The sequence below is a fragment of the Sinocyclocheilus rhinocerous genome, unplaced genomic scaffold, assembly GCF_001515625.1.
Source record: "Sinocyclocheilus rhinocerous isolate Xijiao unplaced genomic scaffold, SAMN03320098_v1.1 scaffold1215, whole genome shotgun sequence".
Taxonomy (NCBI): Eukaryota; Metazoa; Chordata; class Actinopteri; order Cypriniformes; family Cyprinidae; genus Sinocyclocheilus; species Sinocyclocheilus rhinocerous.
Window position 1 is genome coordinate 178,810 of NW_015628913.1, and position 27,264 is coordinate 206,073.

At 37.1% G+C, this 27,264-nt stretch overlaps 1 protein-coding gene across 1 annotated transcript; it reads left to right on the forward strand.

The window, feature by feature from the left end:
- Positions 1-71: 71 nt before the first annotated feature.
- On the forward strand, positions 72-27,264 carry LOC107738500 (receptor activity-modifying protein 1-like). The gene is made up of 3 exons (XM_016550254.1): positions 72-484; positions 14,607-14,742; positions 26,314-27,264. Exons 1-3 carry the CDS (start codon positions 439-441, stop codon positions 26,567-26,569), a joined length of 438 nt encoding a protein of 145 aa, XP_016405740.1. The 5' UTR covers positions 72-438; the 3' UTR covers positions 26,570-27,264.

Genomic DNA, 27,264 nt, shown 5'->3' on the forward strand with positions numbered 1-27,264 from the left:
TATTCTAATTAATTATGTTCATGTTTATTATTAGCCAGCATAAGTTGATGAGCCGTGAGGGAGGTGGCTTCGTTTTTACTGTTGCCACAAGCACAGCTCACATCTTTTAGTTGTGCGCCTGACGCGCTGGAGCGCACAGCCCGACTGTCCACGAGCGACTTCAGACAACTATTGAGCGCGCACGCTTCAGCTGATCCGAGACCCATTTCAGTTGTTCTTTTGAGCTTTATTCGGCACTAAAGCAGTACTTTATAAAAGACAGGGCATGGTGACTAAGAGGAACGGAGGAATTCTCTCTTCTGCGTCTTCAGCGGAGATTCAGCGCTGAATGAAACTCTCTGCAAATTTACCTGCCGAAAGCGCAGATGTGTCGAGAGAATAGTGCCGTTTAATCGACTATCCACAAACTTCTGTTGCTTTGACTCAGATTGACACGTCATGGCATCAGTGTCGTGGAGACACGCGCTTTTCTTCTTGCTAGTTGGTAAGTTGAACTGGTTTGTCCTGTTTATGTCTGCATTTCAACCTATTATGTTTGTTTCTGAAATTTCACACTGACTGTAAAACACCCAAGAAAGCTAGAACAAATCAGAACCGAACTACCCAGTAATTTAGTTTGTTTATCTGTTTGATAGGTTTGGTAGTGGTTTATGGGAGACGGGGACTAGTTATCACTATCTCACTTTCTGTCACATCTCAGTAACTGTAAGGTTTTGAGTCAGAAGTCCAGTGTATTTTAGCAGTGGTTTGGTATGTTGGTTTCAAACAAATACAAAACACAAAGAGTTTAAAATATTACATTTATACAGTTGATTGATTATAATATTTGCTAGCCAAAACGAGTTTAATATTTTTGTATGTTAGGGTGAATTCAGGTAAATTCGGCCATAGAGATGATTGGGAAATGACCCCATTATCTTTAATTAACTCTACCTTTTATATTTCATTTTCATAAATGTTTAACTGTTTTAAAATTTTTCTGAAAATGCTGCTATAAAATATGCTATTTGATGGCAGGTACCATGTGATGTGACAACTTACCCCACATAGTGGGACAACAATGCAAGTATAGCTAGAAGTTGTGAAATAATTTGATCTTAATATCCTGAACTGTAATGTTTTTTGGAGAAAAACATGTAATATTTGTATGTATAATACAAATGCTCTTATCCCACTTAGTCTGTTTTTTTTTATACACAAAGATTGGAAATTTTGCTGAAAGTGAAAAAAATTCATAAGTGACAAGCCCACCCACGTATGGGTCAATTATCAAATTTTCTAATTAATAATGCATGGCAACCTCCTTCTGTTAGAAATAATTCATTTCACACTTACCTTAACAAGCTCGCTGAGCATGACTAACAAGCTCCTCTCTCCTTGCCTTGATTTCCTGTCACCATTCAATTGGGATTGCTATATTTACTCTACGAAGATTCATGGCATGCTTTCTTAGGAAGAATGTCTATAAAGAATTGTAATGCAAATATGAGCTATTCTTGTGAACTGACCTGACTCTCAGTCGAGTAATGCACACATATGACTCTTCCTGGTTTGTGACAGTGACAAACGTGTATCTGTCTCTCTGACAGCAGAGGGAAAGAGTGGATGCTGATGCATCCACACAAGAGAATGAAGCTCATGTAAAACACTTCTGCTCCAGTTAAGCCTGCTGTAGTGAGTGTTCTCTAAAATATGTAGATTTAGCAGGGGAATCTTCTTTCTTTAAAACAGCGTCAGGAAGCAATGAAGTGAATTCAGGAGGAATGTATGTTAACTGATCTCTGAAATAAAGCCTGCTACCTTCTCTACGAATGTATGCAAATTCCCTTTCCCTTTCCCTTCCCTTCCCTTCCCTTTTTAGATGGCTCCCACCCTACTTTCTTTATAGATGGCTGTGTCCATCTTGTCCTGCAGATGCACCAGGGGAGTCTGACAGGTCCCAGGATATTGATGGCATCATGACTGTTAACTGCTGGCACAGAGAAAACAGTGGCTTCACGCTGTTGTTGCGAGCCGAGAAATAAATGTCAAGCACACTTTTCAAAACCGAACAAAGCTTTCATTGTGTTCCAGACCAGAATTGTGCTCTATCCCACCAAGATTCATTGCTGCTCCAGTTAAGCCTGCTGTAGTGAGTGTTCTCTAAAATATGTAGATTTAGCAGGGGAATCTTCTGGTTTTAAAACAGCGTCAGGAAGCAATGAAGTGAATTCAGGAGGAATGTATGTTAACTGATCTCTGAAATAAAGCCTGCTACCTTCTCTACGAATGTATGCAAATAAAAAATTAGATGCAAGCTTTTAGAATACATCATAATGCAATATGTAGCCTATTCCAACAATGCAAGTATGTGTTGCAATTTCACCGTTGCTGCAAAGGGCCCTATAATGGATGCTAAAGCCTAAAGCTATTTCATGACTAATAACACATCCAGTTTAGTGACCCACACCTTTGATAGTACGGTAACTCTATCGCACTCTGAGGTTTGTTAACGCAATAGCAACCTTTCCTTTCCTTTTTAATTTCTCCTTTCCTTTTCACTTCCTTTGCCCTTTACTTGTTGTCTTCCTTTACATTTTCCTTTCCTTTTCCATATTTTCCCATTTCTTACCTGGTTGTAGTTTCCTTTTTTTTTGCTTTTTAAATTCTCCTTTCCCCTTCTTTTTCTTTCCCTCCGTCCTTTCCCCTTCTTTTTCTTTCCCTCCGTCCTTTCCCTCATTGCTCTGACAATCTGACAATTGAAAGTCTACCACAGATAAAACACTAAATACAGTAAAAGACACTTTAGAAGGATGAAGGGGAGCACAAGGATGTGTCCTATACAGTTCTCTAAATGCAGATTAACACGGTGCATTTCTCTGATTGAGGTGAATAACCTGATGGCAGTGGGCGGGGAGATCTGGACAGCCGTAACAAGTGAAGATGAATATATGGCTGCTCTATTTCTTTGCGCTTGTCAGGACCGCTTTGTATTTCATTCTCAATGTACTGCCTTAAGCAGTTCTACCCTTGAAATTATTCAGTTTACTAGGTCTTCAATCCAAGAACATTAGTGAGCATTGTGTGTAAAGAATTTAATGGTAAATGATTATGGAATTTGTTTTACCAATGGAGCCTTTGGAATTACATCCAGAGGGCTGCTGGACCAAACTAAGCATGCTTGATTGTGCAGAATGGCTGCTGGAGCTGAACACAACAAATGTATCCATATTTCTGATTAGAGCTGACAGTCTAGACGTAGCATAATCAGAAGGTATCTCAATAACTTAAACAAAGCGGAATGAATTTGGTTTCCTCTGTCATTGTCTTAAAATCTTTTTAGTTAGACATGTAAGCAATGATATTTTGTATTAAAGCTGAAAGAAAAGTTGCTCTGTATGCTGTTCATATACTCAGATGACCCTTTTGCATCATGTTCGATTCATGACTGCATGACCTCCATCAACAATCATATTTTGTGGAAAAGTGTGATGCATGACCTATTTGGCCTGCATTCGGAATACAGTGTTGAAGATTTGAATACAAAAGCACAGTTAAACATACAGTGTAATAGCAAAACTTAATGAAATTATCTCAATTGTTATTTTTTAATACATTTTTATAAAATACCAAATAAAGGTCGGATAAAAATAGAGGTAAAGATGACTTGGGTATTTTGACAAAGAAACGTTATAGGACACACATTCGAGTTTACTGGAGTCTTTTGTCTGGGAAAAACTCTGAAAAGCAGGAGGCTTCAGTAAAAATCTAATTTTAATCTCCGGCTTGGAGAAGCAGCAGAGAGTTTTCTTTTAAACAGGGTGGCATGGGCATTGAGTCTTAGCTCTTGGCCGCTGATCATATAAATAAAAACAGGCAATTTGTGCGCCAGCCCCGGCCCTTGAGACGCATTTAGTATATGTCTAGCTCCAGAATAACAGTGTCACTTTGTTTAATGCTTTAAGAAACAGGTGTAGCACTGAAAAATACAGTTAATATTTGATGTCTAACCTGTCGTGTGATGTCAGCAGGGAATCAACATGCTGGAATGTGCAGCTCTCTGCAGCGCTGCTGGATGGGTTTGAAGTCCTCCCTGCATTAGCTGATTATTCATTATGCAGATCGAGTCACCCTATAAACTGCGTTGCGTCGCTGTGGTATAAATTAGTTTTAAAGGAAAATAAGAGGTGCATTGATTCATCTACTCACTGGCAGGCTTGAGATTAAGGCTCAGCAGGCCTTATCATGCAAAGGACAGACAACATGGCACTGAATGTGACATTATATGATCTGAAGTATCATTCTGGGGTCCTTGGTGTGATTGTCTAAAGAGACAGTTAAAGCAGCGCCAGACCCCATGCAGTGTTTTTAAGACCTCTCTGACAGCAGGAGCTCAGGAAGCAAGATCTCTCTCGGCCCCCGAGTGGCATTGGCATCTCAACCGCAACTACTTGCCGTCGAGTTGCAAAATAACACTTAATTTTATTTCCCTTTAGATTCAGACAGTGTTACTGTGGTTGATTTTAGCTATTTTAATTCTTCCTATAAAGCAGTCGTATCCTTCTATATATGTTATTTTTTTCTAAGGTTCTATAGGTTATTTGCTCCAAAAACATTTTTTCACGATCATGGTCTTTTCATAGATCAAGGAAAGTTCAGCTTCTCATTGGGTGACCCTGCTAAAGATATTACAAATAATTTTTTAGTGTCTAACTAATTGAAAAGTACAATAGATTTATTTATTTTTTGTTACAAATTATAATTACAGCATTTACATGCTAAATACTCATTAAAAGAAAATCATTAGTAATTTGCAGAAGAACAGACCTTCACCTTGCTTCTGTACAGCTATAAAGCTGTTTGTTTTTTTTGACATCAGAGTTATTGGATGGCTCGACTCTGTATATACAGTTACAATTTTGTAGAGAATCTTTTATTCTTAACTAAAATCTTGGCCCATTCCTCACTCAAAAAGCTTGCAGATAACTGATAAACTTTGGTTTTCATTAGTAAATTTACATTTAAATTCTACGACCGATCCCTGAACCAAGCTTCAGTAGATTTGGCATCACGATCTTTGCTAAAATGGCCTGACACTTCACAAAGTTCACAATGTCCTTCATACAGTCAAGATTTCCACTTCTTGAAACAGCAAAGCACCCTCATAACAAGACTGGTCCACCTCCATGTTTAACTGCTCATAAGCCTTCCCTTTTTTGGACCAGACATACCACTGATCCATGTGACCCAACTGGAACCTTTTGGTCACATCACTCCATAAAACATTCTTCCAGAACTCCACAGGTCTATCCAAATAAATTTTAGCATAGAAGTCAGCCTTTTATGTTCTTCTTGATCAAGAGCGGTCTTCTAGTGGTGTTCTTGTACTCTGTATTTAAATGTTTTTTCCTCCTTTCATCAGGCCGTCTTCTAAGTCTTTGGCAGTAAATTGAGGGGTCTTCTCAGTTGCTTTGATCAAACATTTTATTCTCCTTGATGATTTTTTTTTTCTTTAAGGTTTTTCTGGTACAACACATTTTAAACTCATAAGGCTACCAGTTGTGTCTCTAGGAACTTTTAGTGTTTTGAAAATCTTCTTGTAGCCATAGACTTTCTAATATAATAAAACAATTTATTCACTATAGCTTTTGTGAGAGCTCTTTTGACTTGGCGATATTTGCAACTTTAACACATGCATGGACTAAATGTATTCATGCGTAACAGCTCAAGCTAATTAAGTTTTGTTATAAGTTTCCAAAGGCTTAATTGTGTTTTAACACAGATTTTTATATATATTCTAATGCAAAAAACACAAATTATTTTCACTTTCACAGTTGAATGCTGGCGCTTGATATAAAGTGCATTTCAATTGCTGTCTACAACTGATTGCAGTGCAAGGTGTCGATTAACTCTTACAGCAGTGAGTCACGGTGACCCGCAGCAAATGACCCTCTTTAATGGGATCCAGCCATTGGTGTAATGGCCATGAGTGATCCATCACCTGTACAGCCAGATATGCTGACATTCATGGCCCCGGTAATTGCTTCATCACAAAGGGCCTGTGCCATGTCGATTATTTTGGAATGCCATGATGGATGTTGTGCATGTGTGTGTGATAAGTAGAGTAAATGGTGGCATTTGCTTTATCAATAGTTAAACCATGTTACACAATGAAAGGATGAGCAAAGCAAGTGGCAATTTGTACCGGCACAGTGCTTGCTTCCATAAATGGCAGCCAGTACTTGATCAGGCGGTTGGTGTAGTTCACTCACAACACTACAGAATGTTTTGTATGGGTTGCTTCTTGACTGGGAGTGTGCTTTATATAATAATAATAATAATTCATTACATTTATATAGCGCTTTTCTAGGCGCTCAAAGCGCTTTACATTGTCAGGGGGTATCTCCTCATCCACCACCAGTGTGCAGCATCCACCTGGATGATGCGACGGCAGCCATAGTGCGCGCTCAGCCCTGCTTAGCTTCAGTGGGCAAACAGTCTTGGGCTACAGGGTGATATGGCTGCCGGTACAGTTATATGACTGTCACCATGTTTTCCCTGCAGCATATTGCAGGCTAATGCTTCTCTTCTGGTATTAATGCAAATGTTATCATGCTTTTCTGGAGTACCCACAGGCTGTTTTTGTCCATGCTGGGATAGCAGCATCTCTGTACACTTAAATTTAGCATAAGATCAGGCTTGGACAGTCACAGAATACGTCAGTGTTACAAAAAAAAAAAAAAGGATTTTAATTGTTTAGTCTAAGTCTAAGTTAAAAGGTCTAAGTTAAAGGTGTAATCAAAATGTTCTCAAAATAAAATTCTATTTTTCATGCTGTACATTAAAATGTTGTGATGACTAAATTCATTTTGTAGTATTTATTTAAAATTATTACTTTTTTGTTTTATCAAAAAAATAGTATCAGCTAGTCCGCACTATAAAAAATGATTGTGATCGTTATGATAAATGTCTAATCCTGAGTAATGGTAGAAAAAAAAGGCAAAAATCCTGTTAAATAGTTAACAGTAAGTACAGTGAAAAACTAATAAATCTACAGGGCATTTCATATAATTTTACAGTATAATATTGCTAAATTTACAGTTTTTGGAAGCTACTTGTGAGCTTAGATTCAACATGACTTTCATGTGTTTGGTACTACAGTAGGTTGGTGTATTAACGTTATATCAGTTAATGAAATATACTTTTTTTTTTAAACTGTAAATGAAGTTCAATCTGTAAAACCTAAAATGTTACTACCCTACTAGTCATTTTGTTTTCCCATTCAGTCTGAAAAAAATAATTTTATTAATAAGTACTAAATGTTTACATTACATACAGACCAACACATGAAAAATGATTTTGCTATTCTAAATTTCTATTTCAAATACAGCAGGATTTTATTTTTGTAATGGATTTTACTGTTGCTGAAAGGTAGCTCTGAGTTCACGGCTGACTGGTCCGTGCTAGTAAACAGTCTGAGGTGACCTGCAGCTTCCAGGCTTCCAGTGCTCTTAGAGACACATCTACAAATGACACCTCTCTCACAACAGTGCTCTGGACTCCAGTCAGACATGCCCAAACCATTGATACAGCTGCCAGCCTAAATCACTGAAAACAAAATGCACAGATGACATTTTGCTGAGCCATAACACATTTATTTTGTGCTTATTTGGAAACCAAAACATACCTTTTTTGTATAGAATTAGTCATTTTTACTGGAATATTTTTGTAACAGAAATGCCATAGTCTTGATCATTTGACTGTCATGATCCCTCCAAATGTATTTTCTCAGCTCATACCAGTCTAAACTGTCCAACTGTTGTTCACTGTGTATATGTGTCTGGCTCTTGAGTTACTGTACATCCCTGCTTTATCTGTCAATCTCAGCATCTGTCTGCATCCATTTACTAACATGAGATGCTCGCTGTGGCAGGCATTAATTTGACCAATTATGTGGCCGTTACACCTTAAGAGAACATGACAGCTTGACAGTCGCACAAAAAGCACACTGAAGTAAAGAATTTCAGGAAATGAGCAATTTCAGTATAATGCATCTGTCAGCAGTAATTGCCAACTGCCATCTCAAGTGCTTGAAGCTGTGATCAGTTTAACACAACAATACGTTTAAAGGAATCTTATGGCTTCAATAAAACTTTTATTGACAGCATTTGTGCTGTGCAATTTTATCCCAGTGTTGAATTAGGATCATTTTGTGGCCTCTTGAATTGTCACAACGTGTGTCATTGTTTCAAATTACCAGTAACATATTCACACATTTCGATAGTCAATGTTTGGAAAAAGAGACATACTTAATAGGGTATCAGCTATACAAACACAGAACTGAATGCAGAGAGACGCTGAGTTATTTCATGTTTAGTTAAACATAACAGATATGATGACACAGAGGAGGGAGAAGGACACAGTTCTGAAACTACAGCTGGACTAGAAATAGTTAATGTCTCCTGTTAGGTGCTTTTGAGCAGTATTAATTCAATGGACCTAAAGGGCAGTCCCTAGGCTGATCATTCTAAGGCTGATCTTTTCTATACAGTGAAAGCATTTAGTAACCACGGGTTGTCATGCTGCTACAGGGACAAAATACATGATGGAAGCACCATACAGTGACCATAAATGCGTTCCATACTTCTGTGCCAAGACTTCTGCATCCATAAAGTATCTTCAAGGAAATTTCAGTCTGTTCTTCATGCAAAACTTGGAATATATAGCATTATTATGTTGTTACTGTTACCTAAACTAAAACATTGTTAACATTAAAACAAAATTGAAATAAAGTATAAACATTAGATTAAACACTAAAAATTATTTTCAGTTGTCAAGGCAATATTTCAAATTTTAAGTTGAAGTACTAAAATGACTAAAATAAAAATTAAGCTAAATAGAAATGTTAATAAGCAAAAAACTAGAAAAAAGAAAGAGAGCACATAACAAAATCACTAAAAACCTAAACTAAAATGAAACCTGAAAATATAAAATAAAACCTAATTCAAAACATGAACAATTACTAAAATAAAGTATAAATAATATAATAATATTCATATAAATACTAAAACACTAAATACTAAAATAAAACTGCACATGAATCCTATGGACTTGCCCTTTTGTGTTGCATGAAAGAAATCATGTTAAACAGGTTTGAAACACCATTAGGGAGAATGAGTGACAGAATGTTCATTTTTGGGTGAACTATCCCTTTAACAGTCAGCAGCGCATCATAAAGCTGCATAAAGACTCCTCACTAAAAAGGTGATTATGCCAGTCAAATCAGTCAAAGTTCCAGAGATGATCAAGGAGGAAACTCACAAAGCTCTCGTTTAGTTCTCCTCCTTTTCAAAAGGCATCTTAGAATGATCGTTCTGTGCATTATGCAAGAGATCAAAAGAATCTTAGTGTTTGAAGAGAGAAAAATAAGGTCATGTATCAGCATAACATAAACTTTCTGTAATATGTTAGCTAGAAGTTACTGTGTTTTATTGTAATATTCTAGTGTAATATTTTATAATTATAACCTGGACTTTAGAAGGCCTGCATTATGTTATTCTGCAACCATGCACAGCATTGACAGCATCATGACACAAAAATAACTTAATGCTGCCTTCTATAGAGATCATGCTTTGGGTGAATTCTAAGGCAGCATCACATGTATGCTTTAAGGATAAGGTAACCCCAGAATGCACTGCAACAGTTCAGTTCAGTGAAAAAAGTCGAGTGAAACATTAACTATAAATATACTTGGAAGCACCATACAGTGACCATAAATGCGGTCCATACTTCTGTGCCAAGACTTCTGCATCCATAAAGTATCTTCAAGGAAATTTCAGTCTGTTCTTCATGCAAAACTTGGAATATAGAGCATTATTATGTTGTTACTGTTACCTAAACTAAAACATTCTGTTAACATTAAAACAAAATTGAAATAAAGTATAAACATTAGATTAAACACTAAAAATAATTTTCAGTTGTCAAGGCAATATTTCAAATTTTAAGTTGAAGTACTAAAATGACTAAAATAAAAATTAAGCTAAATAGAAATGTTAATAAGCAAAAAACTAGAAAAAAGAAAGAGAGCACATAACAAAATCACTAAAAACCTAAACTAAAATGAAACCTGAAAATATAAAATAAAACCTAATTCAAAACATGAACAATTACTAAAATAAAGTATAAATAATATAATAATATTCATATAAATACTAAAACACTAAATACTAAAATAAAACTGCACATGAATCCTATGGACTTGCCCTTTTGTGTTGCATGAAAGAAATCATGTTAAACAGGTTTGAAACACCATTAGGGAGAATGAGTGACAGAATGTTCATTTTTGGGTGAACTATCCCTTTAACAGTCAGCAGCGCATCATAAAGCTGCATAAAGACTCCTCACTAAAAAGGTGATTATGCCAGTCAAATCAGTCAAAGTTCCAGAGATGATCAAGGAGGAAACTCACAAAGCTCTCGTTTAGTTCTCCTCCTTTTCAAAAGGCATCTTAGAATGATCGTTCTGTGCATTATGCAAGAGATCAAAAGAATCTTAGTGTTTGAAGAGAGAAAAATAAGGTCATGTATCAGCATAACATAAACTTTCTGTAATATGTTAGCTAGAAGTTACTGTGTTTTATTGTAATATTCTAGTGTAATATTTTATAATTATAACCTGGACTTTAGAAGGCCTGCATTATGTTATTCTGCAACCATGCACAGCATTGACAGCATCATGACACAAAAATAACTTAATGCTGCCTTCTATAGAGATCATGCTTTGGGTGAATTCTAAGGCAGCATCACATGTATGCTTTAAGGATAAGGTAACCCCAGAATGCACTGCAACAGTTCAGTTCAGTGAAAAAAGTCGAGTGAAACATTAACTATAAATATACTTATTTCCTTAAGTACTGAAACGTATTGATAAAAATCCTTTTTAACCAAACTACCAAATTAAATATTCAAGGTCAATAAGTTAATATTCAGTGCAATTACACATTGAATTGCTATTCTGTGTGTACATATACTGTAAGTGGTTTGTGACAAATTGAAGTGGTTCTGAAAACACTTGTTTGAAAGTTTAACACTTAACAGCACCCAGAACAGATGGATCCCATGATCTGTGTGGCCCAGCATCCTCCTACTAAAAGTAATTGCAAAAATGTCTGGGAAAAGTTTGTTTTGAGCTTTAGCATAATTTCTTTTCTAATGCCACTTCTTTTTGTTATCTAATGCTATGACATTCATACATTTTTAAGTGTGACTAAAGTGTCCAAATAGTATTTGGGGCCACTGCATGCACAAAATCCACAAAGTTGCAGTGATTTGTTCTCTTCCCGCCATTTATAATGAATGGCAGGCTGTCTTTCCTAATAGGCTATCTGTTTTAACGAGTTCAGCTCCTCAGGAAGCAAACATGCAAAAAGAACACAGTACTGCGCCCTGTCCCCGATACCGCAAGTGCAGTCTTGGTTAAAAGCTCACTTTGCTTAAGCAAACATGCCACTTTTGCCTGTATTGGGAGGCAAAACTGGAACAGTTTTCCACTGTATTATTCATTTTTCCTTTCATCTATCTACAGGGCAATATATAGAAAAGCTTACGCCTGCTAGAATCGCTTATGAAATAGAATCGCTTTGGGTGCAAAGTTGTTTAGGCCGTGTTGTCAGAGGGTACCATGGTGCTTATAATGTGAAATCACACGTGTAACGCCATGATTAGTTTATACTGTATCATTTTAATTCTCGCTTTGTACCTTTTTTGCATTCGCATTTGCACATCACAGTTAATAGAGTGACATATTACTGACTAACTGTCTCTAAAGTATCCTGGATATCATCCAGATTGCCAGCATATTGCAGATGTGATATCTTGAGTGCACACTTGAGTGCACACACACACACACACACACAGAGACACTGTGAATGTCACTAAGAACAGTAATGTTTACACATACAGAAACTAATTAAGTATTCTAGTTGAAAGGTCCCTTTCATATCGAGAATATTGCATCAAAGGTCATATATAAATGTGACATGCTTGATGTTGTGTTCTCTAGACTCGGTTGGGAATTTTACTGTTTTGCACATCCAGTTTTCTGTTCCTTACCACATAACCATTCGCTTTTTTATTTACTTGTTTTGTATTTATATAGTTATTTTAAATGTTTATTTAAATTTATTTTTTTTACATTTGCGTTGTGGGAATGAAGAGTGAATTAATTCAAGATAAGGAATTGGAACAGTTGAATGGATTTTTATTTCTTCTTGTCTTCCCAAGAGTGAAGTTATTGTCCTTCACTGTGAAGTTATAAGTTACTGTCCAATATTCTGAGATTTAGGGGCTCGTATTCAAAATCTTATCACATAAATGAACATTTTATCTCTTCTGAATGTTACTGACTGCAGCTCCAATGTGCAAAAACATGAATCTCTTGGCATGCTGAAGAGTAACCACTGGCACACAAGCAAAAACAGAGAGAGAAATATTGTGTGATTGTAATTTTACTCAGTAGCTTATTTTAGAAACGTTAACACCTGCCAAGAGGCAAATGCAAGTATAAACAGGCTATGACAAGTAAATAAAACATTGCATGATGTAATTTGAATTGTAACAATGATAATCGGACCCTTTCTGAAATAAGTGATATGCTTGATTCAAAATCAAGATTAATATCATGAAATCCAGCTAGTTACTTATATCTAAGACGCTCTGAAGTTAGTGTAGCTTTATGTTTACTGTATCATCAGACTGGTAAATGCCCACATTCTTAACAGTTTACAACACGATTCTCATATTACAGTTCTGTGCCTGCAGCAGTTGATTTCAGGTCTTTCCAGGAATATCTGATTGTTGTGTTGCATTAGATTGTGCAGAAGTCTTTATAGTCTGCTCTATTCCATTTCAGACTGATAGCTCTAATCATTGGAGAATTTACGTATGGTTGATATCCAGAGCTATTTATGTATATGAAATAAAGCAGAAACATATTCCCGTATATATCTCAGATACTATGCGATGTCTAGTGCTTTTGATGAATTTATGCTCTCTTATGCATTTTGTAGTTTCATCTCCCCGGTGCCAAGTTTATTTTTATTTGAAAATATGGTTTGATGTTGTGATGTTACATTCATTTGCATTTCCACTCATTTCCTGTATGGCTTAATCCCTGAGTGTTTTTAGCACGTCTTTCCAATAAAGATTTCTTGCCTGGTATTTTTTGTCACTAATACAATTTTTTTTTAAGTTGCAACCTGGGTGATCTCAGACAAAAAATCCAAAAGGAATGTGTCCAAGAGGATTCTCTTTGGTATCATAATTTGGAACCAACCCTACTGGGAACTGTGTTCTTAAAAGACCAAGTTTTTTATTTGATGCAAAACACAAATACACTATCCTATAAGAAGCCAAAAATCGGATTCAGTTTATCCAGTGAATTCCCGTTAGGATCCTTCAGGATTATAATAGAAAGTCTGCTAGGAAACTTGTAGACATTCCTTTTTTTGGGGGGGACCTCACACAAACATGTTTCTTTCTCTCTTTGTTTTTCTTGAGGGAGTCTCACCTGTCACATAATTGATGTGATAGAGCTGTTGTTGACTAACAATGAGCCGAGGGGAGTGCCGTCACTGCGGCTCTGACCGCGAACCGGTCTCTCATACTGATCAGCCACCTTTCTTTACGGCACTGGGAGCGAGAGCTACACTGCTACTGTAGATCTCTATAGAAGAATAAAACAATAGGAGGGAAAGCAAGCAGCAGATATGAAAGAAAATGACACTCAGACAATGGCTGCTCTGTTCAAAAGGCAATTGTTTTTTTCCAAGAGCTGCACATTAATACCATTATATCAGAGTTAATGAAATGACTCATCATTGTTTCTCCTCTCAAGATTTTTTTTTTTTCTTTTACATTCTATTCAGACCTTTGCTAGCATCTGGAATGTTTAATCTGTTACTGGCTTTGTTGGAGAGTTTAGTTTTAAATTAAATTAAATTGACTAATCACAGCAGGATTGCTGGCTGTTGTTCAATTTTAAAGAAATGCCTCAGGTTCAATCAAGTTAAGCTTGATGTATGTCTTTTACAAACTGCGGGGTGAGTCTAAATAAATTTCTGTGATATCAGCAACAGGCCACATTGTCTGAATGAACCTGGAACATTCCATTAACCATAATGAACTATGATTAATGAGAAAGGTTTGAGGAAAGTGTCTGTGAACAGTGTTATTATTGAAACACCAAAATGGCAATGGAATTTTCCCATTCTCAACACTTTTAACACATTATAATCATTACAAACATTCTATTGTGGCACTTAATCTAACCCTTAACAGTATGTATTGTACAGTATGTTTAGTATCTTATTGCAAGTACTGCTTTTTGCCGATTCTGTGGTTATATAGATCATGTAACACAAGTGACTGATACAGTCAACAACTCATCATATTCTAGGGATGTGGTTAAAAACCAATCCCAGTTAACCAGTCGCCTTATTATTCCTATGGGGAAAATGAGATATTAAAAGAGATGTGGTTCCTTTTAGAAAGGAAACCGTGATCTGTGGGGTACAGAAGTATAATTTAGATGTTTTTCCTTCCTCACCTTCAATTCTTTGTCTCTTGCAGTGAATCTGTCTGTGCTAACGGCAGCATGCAGCAGTCACTATGGAAATGCCATTGAGGAGTTCTGCCTGGCCAAGTTCAAGCTGGACATGGAGGTTCTCGATCAGCGCCAGTGGTGCAGCTGGGAGGACACAGTTGAGTGAGTGATAAACATGCCACTTGTAGACTTCATTATATCATCGGTAATTCTTGATTCTGATTAGCTGACACATGCTCCAAGGACATTAATTTGTATCAAAGTATGTTCATTGTCATTTTCTCTCCTGCGTGGTTGGAGAGGAAACGGAATAGAGTGATAGCGATCCTAGAGCCACAGTGCAGAACGTCTATATTTTATAACTTTGTATTTATCAAAGAATCATGAAAAATGTGTCACGGTTTCCACAGAAATATTAAGCAGCACAGCTGTTTTCAATTGTGATAATAAGAAATGTCATCACAGGATTGAATTACATTTTAAAATGTATTAAAACAGAAAACAGTTATTTCACAATATTACAGTTTTTACTGTATTTTTGATTAAATAAACATTAAAAGACACATTGAAAAATCTTACTGACCTGAAACTTCCCCTACACTTTTCATATCGCACACATTGTTTGGTTAAGCACTCATTCGTCAACTTTTGTTCAGTGCAGTCCTACCTGGCAGCTGACACGCCTGCATGTTTATTTGAACACTTCATGACAAGGTCAGTGAAGAGCAGAGTTTCTCAGTCAGAGAGATGACAGGGTTTCCCATATTATCACATACTTCAGAGGGATTTAGTGGGCCGTGTGGCACAGCTCCAGGCATTCACCGTTCCTGGGAATGCCTCAATATGCCCAGCTGTCTCTGTGACATAATGGAGGAGGTTATTCGTGGTGCCCCAGAAAACACATGATATGGAAGAACTTTCACATTTCCATGTTAATAAGAAGAACTGTCTTGTCTTTACTTTTGTGCCCTTGACAACTGACCCTAAGAAACTCTGCCACTCTGACATTAAACAGAAGTCGTTGGACTCCAGTGCAACATTCGAGAAAGAGACAGTCGAGAAAAGTGACACTGGATGTCTAAACTGTCGGATCGGGGCCAGCAAGGTCTGCCAGTCCCTGTCATCAGCAATCCAGGCACTTTTTGTCCCCTGCCCCCTACAACTCGTATCTATTGTAGCTCGTGACAAGGTGCAAAATGCTAAATGTGTTTTACGGTACTAGAAATCATAGTACTTAAAGTGATAGTACACTCAAAATTGAAACATTTTCCATCCTTTAGCAACCCTCACGTTGTTCCAAATCGGTATGACTGCCGTTCCTCTGTGGAACATAAAATATATTTTGAAAATGTGTGTGTGTGTGTCTGTCTGTGTGTCTGTGTCTGTGTGTGTGTGTGTAAACACCAAAATGGCAATGGAATTTTCCCATTCTCAACACTTTTAACACATTATAATCATTACAAACATTCTATTGTGGCACTTAATCTAACCCTTAACAGTATGTATTGTACAGTATGTTTAGTATCTTATTGCAAGTACTGCTTTTTGCCGATTCTGTGGTTATATAGATCATGTAACACAAGTGACTGATACAGTCAACAACTCATCATATTCTAGGGATGTGGTTAAAAACCAATCCCAGTTAACCAGTCGCCTTATTATTCCTATGGGGAAAATGAGATATTAAAAGAGATGTGGTTCCTTTTAGAAAGGAAACCGTGATCTGTGGGGTACAGAAGTATAATTTAGATGTTTTTCCTTCCTCACCTTCAATTCTTTGTCTCTTGCAGTGAATCTGTCTGTGCTAACGGCAGCATGCAGCAGTCACTATGGAAATGCCATTGAGGAGTTCTGCCTGGCCAAGTTCAAGCTGGACATGGAGGTTCTCGATCAGCGCCAGTGGTGCAGCTGGGAGGACACAGTTGAGTGAGTGATAAACATGCCACTTGTAGACTTCATTATATCATCGGTAATTCTTGATTCTGATTAGCTGACACATGCTCCAAGGACATTAATTTGTATCAAAGTATGTTCATTGTCATTTTCTCTCCTGCGTGGTTGGAGAGGAAACGGAATAGAGTGATAGCGATCCTAGAGCCACAGTGCAGAACGTCTATATTTTATAACTTTGTATTTATCAAAGAATCATGAAAAATGTGTCACGGTTTCCACAGAAATATTAAGCAGCACAGCTGTTTTCAATTGTGATAATAAGAAATGTCATCACAGGATTGAATTACATTTTAAAATGTATTAAAACAGAAAACAGTTATTTCACAATATTACAGTTTTTACTGTATTTTTGATTAAATAAACATTAAAAGACACATTGAAAAATCTTACTGACCTGAAACTTCCCCTACACTTTTCATATCGCACACATTGTTTGGTTAAGCACTCATTCGTCAACTTTTGTTCAGTGCAGTCCTACCTGGCAGCTGACACGCCTGCATGTTTATTTGAACACTTCATGACAAGGTCAGTGAAGAGCAGAGTTTCTCAGTCAGAGAGATGACAGGGTTTCCCATATTATCACATACTTCAGAGGGATTTAGTGGGCCGTGTGGCACAGCTCCAGGCATTCACCGTTCCTGGGAATGCCTCAATATGCCCAGCTGTCTCTGTGACATAATGGAGGAGGTTATTCGTGGTGCCCCAGAAAACACATGATATGGAAGAACTTTCACATTTCCATGTTAATAAGAAGAACTGTCTTGTCTTTACTTTTGTGCCCTTGACAACTGACCCTAAGAAACTCTGCCACTCTGACATTAAACAGAAGTCGTTGGACTCCAGTGCAACATTCGAGAAAGAGACAGTCGAGAAAAGTGACACTGGATGTCTAAACTGTCGGATCGGGGCCAGCAAGGTCTGCCAGTCCCTGTCATCAGCAATCCAGGCACTTTTTGTCCCCTGCCCCCTACAACTCGTATCTATTGTAGCTCGTGACAAGGTGCAAAATGCTAAATGTGTTTTACGGTACTAGAAATCATAGTACTTAAAGTGATAGTACACTCAAAATTGAAACATTTTCCATCCTTTAGCAACCCTCACGTTGTTCCAAATCGGTATGACTGCCGTTCCTCTGTGGAACATAAAATATATTTTGAAAATGTGTGTGTGTGTGTCTGTCTGTGTGTCTGTGTCTGTGTGTGTGTGTGTTTTTCAGATATATGTGTGCTTCACAGAAGAAAGCCATACAGGTTTGGAACGACATGAAGATGATTAAATGATGACATTTACATAACTGTTCTCAATTTTTTAAATTATTATTATTTTAAAAAAAAACGTTACGATGAGGCACTTATAATGGAAGTGAATGGGGGCCAGTTACTGAAGGATTTAAAAGCACAAGACATTTGAAGCTTATAATTTTATAAAAGCACTTGCATTAATTATTTTGTTAAAATATGTGTATTATTTGAGGGGTAAGGCTGTTTAAATAATTTTTTATAAAACATTTTTCCAGGCATTTTAGTGTTTAAGGCATTTCATTGTCATTGCGACATTGCCATGGCGACATAGTTCTAAAATTAGATGTAACTTGACACAGAAAAGGTTATATATGATTTTTCACACAAAAATCTAACACATATTGTTTGTCTATTGACTATTTTAACTTTACATTCACTTCCATTGGAAGTTCTTCACTGTAACCCAGATTTTTGCTTCTCTCAGGTGGAATGATTATCTTAGCAAAATGCTCTCGGTGTTCATTAACAAAATTGCTGGTGCGGTTGTTGTTAGTCAGATCAAAATCTCAGAATGTTGCCCTAAGGTTGCAAACAAAAAACGATTGTGTTCAGGATGATGATTGATTCCTGCTGGTGTTGTTAAACTGAGCCGTTATTTATGACACAAAATGATTATTCATATCGCCTGCTTGACTGAATATGTCAACTATATTCAAAGCTGATTCCCTTTAAACAGTGAGTCATAGATTGTGCTAACTGTGTACAATGGTTGGTAATAAACAGTGATGACCTTGATCTCTGGTATTTTATTTCATGCTTTTTTTACATTATAAGTGCTTCAGCCCACCAAACAAAAACAAAGCCTTAACATCTTGGCTAACAATGCTTTTCTGTCTTCAATTCTAAAGGATCTCGATGCAAGTAAACCTCAATAACAAGCACAGAGGAGTTTTAGCTGGCTTTATTTAATATATAGAGTACATTAATAATGATTGATGCCACATTGTTTTAAATCAATTGAAAATGCATGCTATAAATCTGTTAACAGACAGAAAGTGAACGATATTACTTTCATGATTCAGTGCAATATTTTTTAACAATCAAGTTAGACTCCAGGCACGATTTATCAGCCTTCCTAGAGGAGAGCAGTTTTGCTCAAACGTTGGTCTTTCATAGCTCTAGGGATCTCATTGTGTTCTCAGATCTGGAAGCAGGATCAAGTGCCCCACACACCTGTGAAACAGCACTCATTAAAGTATGTATTGCCTCTCGGCTCCCTCCGTGAGGTCATCCAACTCCATTGCTCAATTATGCACAAAGCACCATCTAGAGACAGTCACAGGTCTAGGATGCGGTCTGAGAAACACGGTAGAACAGCAAGTGGCCTCCAATGAGCCTCAGAAGTGGCGAGGTAAAACTTATCGAGAACTGAGGGCAGTCGACTGCAGGTAATTAAGGTTATATACAAACCGTCAGAGGAAGCCAGCACTCTTACTTCAGCAAATTGTCTCACCTGGGCAATGGAGCATTTAACTGCTTCAGAGGGAACCGGCAATGTACAAACCAACCCTTTTGCCCTTCCAGGTGTCATTCCTGTGAGTGCCGGTATGCTCATTAAACTCCTCTTAAAGCACAGCCTGGAGGTGAAACAAACTTGTAAAATATATACAAATTGACACGGCAGAGCTAGGATTATAGGCAGGTGTTTGTCTAAAACATAATTTCCACTTTTCTGAAAAAAACTGATTAAGGAACAGATGTTAAGTGTTTTGCTACTAATTTAACAAGCACAAAACAGATCCCAGCAGGTTTAATAAATTACAAACATTAAATCAAAGTGGAGACATGAACTCAGTTCTTCAGTTATTGTAGGACATTATTTTAATGGAATAGTTCACCAAACAAAATGAAAATTCATCCCCTCATTTTGTTCCAAGCCTAATTTTCCTTCTTCCGTGGCACACAACAGATGTTTTGCAGACTTTTTGTCCCCATACAATGACAGTGTACAGTAACTAGGGGAAAAAAAGTTGATATTTGGACAGCAATATTGTTATATTTTCATTTCTAACAACAGATAAGTAACTGAATGAAAACCTTGTTGTTCTGGATTGTAAAGAAAGTAATGCCTTTATGTGCTTCAGGACTTGGATAATCTGCTAATGGTTACATAACAGTTCATGTTCTCCTGAACAGCGGAAAGGCATTTAGAAAGCATCACTTCATCAATTTAAGCTAAAATTTGACCAGCACATGTCTGGTCTGAATCTTGCAAATTTGCCTGCTGTTATGTAATCAGATTTAATTTAGGCTTCATACTTCATTGCCATTTTATGAGGGTTTGATGTATGTAATCTGGATTTTTCAAACTCAAGGGTTACGCTCAAAAAGAAAGACCAAATGTCAAACCTATGTGTGTGTTCAAAAAGCATAATTAGTCTGCTAATAAATGTTCTTTGTTTATATTTGAACTGAATTATGTTATAGCTGCTAATTTTCCTAATTAAAATGTAAGAGGAATGCTTCCAGAAACTTCTTGTGACTAAAGCTGTTATTAATCCAGACACATAATGGTCATGTTTTCAGGCCAGAAAATATTAGGGCCCCCTATTCCATAACAAATATGATCCTCTTCAAGCCAGTAATACATCTGAGGTCCTGTAACTCCAGCTCAGGTGTCCTCACTCATTGTACCCATCATTTCCGGGTACACCATCTGGTGTTTGAGCAGTTCTGACTCTTTGGGCCCTCTGTGACCTGTTGTCCTGTCCCTGATGAGGACGTCCAGCTCATGTGATCACTTGAAAAGTGAGAAAGAAACTAAAGGCGAGAAGAGAAAGCAGAGTGATTGAGGTTGGCAAGGAAATACTGAACTGTAGAATTGCTGGTTCACAAACTGTCCTGGAGTTAAAAAGTAGGAACTGAATGCAGTGGTATGGAGAAACATAAAACTGCAATGTCTGCATTTGGAAGTTTTAGGATTTCTGTATGGAAGTATCACTATATAGCTTCATACTGCTATCAAGATGTAGTAAATTCAACACAAAAATGTGTCCCCCATCTGCATAAAATATTTTTGGTACCTTTGTGGGAACTGACAAATCATACTGTCGATAAAGCTTAACTTGTTTTGAAGCCAGATTCCTGCTGCTGCTGCTCTCCATGTAGTCACAGGCTTTAGGTTCTGATCCAGAGGTCCATCTGTTCCCCGAGCACGCACAATTCACATTATAGTCCAGGTGCTTGTGGGATAGTTTCCAGTAGCTCTGTGGAATGTGACCACACTTGAAAGTATTTAACCCCTCTGTCAGCCTTGATGACACTTAATGACTTTGAGAGAGAGAGAGAGAGAGAGAGAGAGAGAAAGAGCTGACGAGAGGGTGTCACCTTGTAGTATGTTTTGACAATTCACATCCCCTTTAGTATCCAAGGGACAGAGATCAACAGCTTTCATAACTGCAGTAGAGACACATGTTCAACATGTTTTAAAGGGTGTTCTGCCAGTAAATGGGTTTTGCTACAAACTGTCCTCACTTGAATGTGCTGTTTCTGTAGAACAATAAAAATACATAACCATAAAAGAGGCATTAAACAGCAAAATAAATCAATAAAACAGTAATAATCATTTTATTGTTTTCCAGTTCAAATATGTAAACATCCTTAAAACAAGGCTTCAAACAAAACGGCAAAGGGTTTACACAAATGAACATTCTGTCATTATTTACTCACACTCATGTTCAAGCCTGTATATATTTCTTTCTTCTCTGGAATACAAAAGAAGGTATTTTTTGGAGAATGTTGGTAACCAAACAGTTCTGTTTCCCATTTACTTCCATTGAATTATTTGTCAATACAATGGAAGTCAATGGGAACTACTTGTTCTCCCTCCAAGTTTATTTTTCTACCCCACTGGCAGTTTTAAATTGTAACTATATTTAGGCTACCTAATTTATTTCATGAAATAATTACATTATATATATATATTTCAAGTTTAAACCTTGTTAAATTTTTGTTTACTAGACAAAATTACTGAGTAAGAAAATTATTGGTGCACTGTATTATTTTAACAAAAGGTGACATTGTGAATCTGTCACAATGTACTGCAGACTTTGACCACCGCTGTGATCTCTGTTCTGTGATTGGTTATAATGGCAAGAAACTCATGTCCCACAGCCTGAGCAGTGACAGTTAGCCATAGTCATGGTCTCTGTGTGTTGATGTTTGTCCCTGACTAGTTATATTTAGTGGCGTTAAACCATTTTGAAATTCAATCTACCATTTTACAAGACTAAGAGCTCCAGGGAGACTTTCCCACCACACGGTCAAAGGAGAAACACACCAGCAGTCACCCATTATGACTGAAAGACTTCCTGAGGTTTATATTAAACTCAGTATATTATGGTTACACTTATTTTAAGGTGTCCTTGTTACAGTGTAATTATATATTTAAGAACTGAGTAATATTAACAGTATGTACCTACTATAGGGTTAGGAGGATTAGGGATCGTTGCATGTAATTATGCATAATTTACAGTTATTGCTATAGTATGTAACATGCATGACAAGGACACTGTAAAATAAAGTGTTACCAAGTTTTAGATCACATTAGTTTCTCCATGTGCAAAACAAGACATTTGGGCAGTTTCTTCCACTTGATCCTTATAGTGCTGCCAAAGATTTCCCCCTTAAATAAAAAAATTAATTAAACCTGATAATAAAATAATGTAAATGATAATTGAACTAAATATGATAAATTATTTGAGAAAAGCTTTCTTGCCAGTAGATAAACTTTTTACCATACCTTCATCATTGAATTGTATTTGTTTGTGTAGTTATTCTAGTTTTAACTTTGTGCCAGATCCTTAATCTACAAAAATCCATTAAAAAAATAATAAAACTATGTAAACAAAGAGTGAAATAAACACTTCAATATTTATTTTGTGAAAATTGTTTATATTTATGTTTACACAATTAGCGACTGTCCCTCCTGTGATGCCATTCCCCCCCACAACCAACAATTCAAGCTGCAATTTTGTCCTAATTATGCAAAAAATGTAGCACCATAAAAGTAGATCTTGTGGTCTTTTGAAGATAGATTGTGTGAGGAACCAGACCTAAATTTAAGATGCTATTCTGCCTCAACATCTTTTGTATTCCACACAAGAAAGTCATACGGGTTTGGAGCGACAGAGTAATTGATGGCCTCAGTACAAAGACATCATGTGTTGTCTCACATCTGCAGTCATTGCATCTTAACCAGAACTGCTTCATCTTATCTGTATTCACTTGCTAATTGCATGATAATAGGTTTTGACAGAGCAAAAATGAAGCTCCCAGGGCTCCTTATGATTAAACATCCAAATTGAACTCTTTCACTAAATTACTTCCTCTCGAACTGATGCTACAGGCTGAATATTGCCACAGCTGTTTCTGTTCAAGCTGGTGACGATACATTTGACATCTCTTCTTCATCACTCTGTGCAGTTGGATATATAAACACAGAAACTTGTTGAAATGCTCGTTTCTCTCCTCAGTGGACCAGAAACCAAAAGCTAATTTTTCCGCGAGCTGAGCACATCTCATCCTGGTTTGATGTGCTTCTAATGAATTAGGCAGCTGGTCTCGCAACCGAAATGACTTTCAAGTTACATGAATTTATTATGGGGTTACAATGGCATAGTGTTTAAAGTAATTACAGATTAAAGAAAACATGATGACTGATGTAGAGGTGGATGGCACAACCTTATGTGCACAGCTTTATAACATACACTGCAATCCACCTGGAGAGGATATGATATTATTAGACTTCTGATTTGCTCATGTTCATGGTGGCGACCTCTTTAGTGGCCTTATGAAATGTCACTATGGGACGTTGCCATTTATACCGTTTGTATGGATCCATCTTTTGCCCTTTACAAATGTGCTCCTCTGTGGCTTCAAATGAGGCCACAATATATTATAGATGCCTGTGTATTCTTATATTTCTCTATGTGTTGTGCTTTGGCTGTCTCAATACCAACATTTCAGCAGATGGTACCAAAAACAGTGACATTTTACAAGTTATGTGTCAAAGTTGAATACATTTAGAGGTTTGTTCACTAAAGTGTTAGCAGTAATAATAAAGCTGATTGTCTTAGCAAACAATACAAATCAAATGAGACAAATAAATACAGTGCTACTTTCCATTATTAGCATGCTATTTAACTCTGCATTGTGGAGATATAGTGGAATGGTTGTCTGTCTATTTTAGTCTTTATTGTGAATGCTATAAATACACAGGCAGACAGAGCCGGTCAGGGGTGTGAGCTCAGGGTCAGTCCATTAACAGACTGGGTTTAACACAACCTGGAGCTTCTCCTGAACTTTAATTCCAGTTAAACGGACTCACTCCCACCACCATTACTGAATGTCTACCACAACTGTCTTTACGACTGGTACCCAGGCACACCGATGCATTACCGTAACAAAAATAATTAAATATTAATTTATATAAATATAAATTAATTACCGTTTCCAAGCCAATTCTTTAAACCCATCTCATGAATTTTCAGTAGTTCCAGTCATTCTCCACTGGCTTCTTTAAATCATTCCCATTTCCTTTACCAAGCACCCTTAGCCTCTATAGCCTGGCTGTGCACACAGGGGTGACCTAGACACTCATATGTGTCACACATGCCTCTTTGGGAAGATGAGACGTGCTTTTTGCTCTGAGCTACCAGCCTGCGAGCCATCTTTATCCCTCAGGGTGAAATGTGAGGGGAGGGGGCGTTTGGTCTGCTCCAGCCCCCAAAACAGGCCCGGAAGAAAACTCTTGATTAAAAGTCTGCGCTGGTTATGCCAGGCATCCCACGCTAGGCTGACTGGGCTTATAAATAGATGGCTCATGGGAGGGGGATCGGGGTCTAACACTCACACAGGGGCCTATTAAGAGCTCATCTGAACAACAGTCTCTCCTTGAGCTCCTTCACTGGAGAGGACATCATCTTCATCACCATCATCATCATTATTGGGGCGATCTCATTCCAGAAGGGCTCCTTAAGGGTCACTGAGAGAATCATTTCAGCTTAATTAAGGCAGTTATCAAGCGCGCTCATACACAAATATGCAGACGTGCATTTTATGTATGATTACTAACAGCACAAGAGAGATTCAAGTGAACCTCAGCAAATAGTTAGCACATGTGTACTCCACAATATGATGCTTTGTTTTGTTTTTTCATGGTTTCTAAAGTACCGTCTTGAAATCTTGCAGGTATTGACATGATTATTTCATTGTGTTTTTATATTTCAGCACATAAAATTGATATGAATTGTGTAATTTCTGCATCACTGCAGGGTGGCACCAAACGAAATCGCAAAAATGAGGGTTTCAGATAGGTTTTGTTTGAAGAGATAAGAGGGTTTCTTCGAAAATGAATTGCGGTACAAATGACTAATTATTAAAAAGCAGTAACCTAATCCAAATATCACTGTAAGATTTTTGGATGACCTCATTGCCACATGTGCAAATAAAGACAAGCATAAAATAATATCAACCTGATATTGTACTGCAATAAAACAATTCTACCAATAAAAGGTGCCCTTTAGTAATCATGGCAAATTGAAAATAGAATAAAAAAATATAACAAGAAAATAATGGCAAATCATTTCAGTAATGGCCATTAGTGATGGGTGTTTAAAAACATTGCTTTGTGAAGCTTTGAAACCTTTACATTATTTTGATTTGAACCAATGTTGCCAAACTGCCAAAGTCGCTTTGTCACTTCATAGCCGTCGAAACGTTTCAAAAGTTCAAAGGTCTGCCAATAGGGAACAATCTTAGTGAATCCATCAACCAACGTACTGTATATATGTTTTTTTGTTTTTTTTACCTGATCACGGATCAGTTTTATAATGTAGACATTTTTAATTGAACAATTGTACAATAAAAGGAGGCATATCAGTCTCTTATTAGCCAGATTAGCCAAACACACAACAAAACCTATAAATTAACAAAAGAACATATTATACAAGCACTTAATGTTTAATGGTATTGCATAATATTGTAACACTAATATTTAATGGAAGATTGCATTTAATAATTACACTTTCAAGAAAACATTGGCGATTGGTTTGTAAAAGGTTTGTAAAGGAGTTTTTGTTGCTGATTTGACTAGCGATTCAGAAACAGTGAATAATTTTGCACAACAATTGGTTTAATTATTTCGCAGTTGTGCAGTTTGTCTCATCTAGTGGCCGCTGCAGTGAGCTAAATATTGGCATGTTGAACATCATGTTTTAAAAGTGCCACACTATTTACACTCTTTGGGAAATAAACCTACGAGCAGCTTTCCTGCAGTTGGCTCTGCACATCTCCTACCTCCTAGAGGCCAGGAGAATGTATTTCAATATCAAAAAGAAAAGAAAAAATTCACACTCTTCACATTTAAATCATTTTCTTGTTTTCCTGACTCCTTTAAAAACGGGAGTTCAGCTTTAAAAATGTATAATGCCATCTTATGCAAGCAGCTGACATTACTCTCCTGTTTGCTCTCCTAAAGGTCCTATGGGGAACTGACCAACTGCACGTTCCTGGTGGCTCTGAAGATGAACTGTTTCTGGCCCAACCGAATGGTGGACGAATTCTTCATCCAGGTGCACAGGCACTACTTCCATGACTGCTCAATGACTGGACGTCTGCTTCACGATCCACCCAATCGGATCTTGGGGCCTTTTATCGTGGTGCCCATTCTGGTGACGCTACTCATGACTGCTCTAGTGGTGTGGAGGAGTAAACGCAGCGAGGGAATCGTATAATCGTCTACAATAAACTTACCAAGTACCTCCACACAGAACAATAGAGAAAGAGATATCTCACAGTCTGCAAACACTAAGAAAAACTTGTTTCTTATCAAGTGGTTGTATATCCAAACAATTTTAGTGAAAGCTGTCACTGTGTTATCTGCATTCAGATAACATACAGATCATTTATACGGACAAAATATTTCAACACAATTTCTTTGAGGTAGTTTTTAACTAAATGTTTTGTCATGCCAGCATTTTGTCAGTAAAACAGATCTCCAATCTGTATGCAAGTCATTATCCTGATGATGGATAAGTTTCACACACCAAACAAAGGGAGGACACTGTTATTCCCATGAGTTTGACAAGCCTTTACAGTCATGTGAACACTGAACTCAGTCACTTTGTGTCACCCATCAACCTCAATGCATTTCACACTCATAAATGTGCATTGATGACACTCATTCAGTCATGATTAATATTGTTTTGTTGATTCAAGAAAGAAAACTAAGAAAAGAAAAGGGCAACGACCACAAACATGCCAATGATATTTACAATATCAGTGATCCCCAAAATCACCATTGGATATTTTAAGACACTCAAAAAGCTGTAAGAGATTCAAATGCTTTGTCCAAAATCTAAAGCGAATGTATCTCTCATAGACAATGCTCACAATGCATTGCTACATCAAAATTATCCAAGATTTTGGG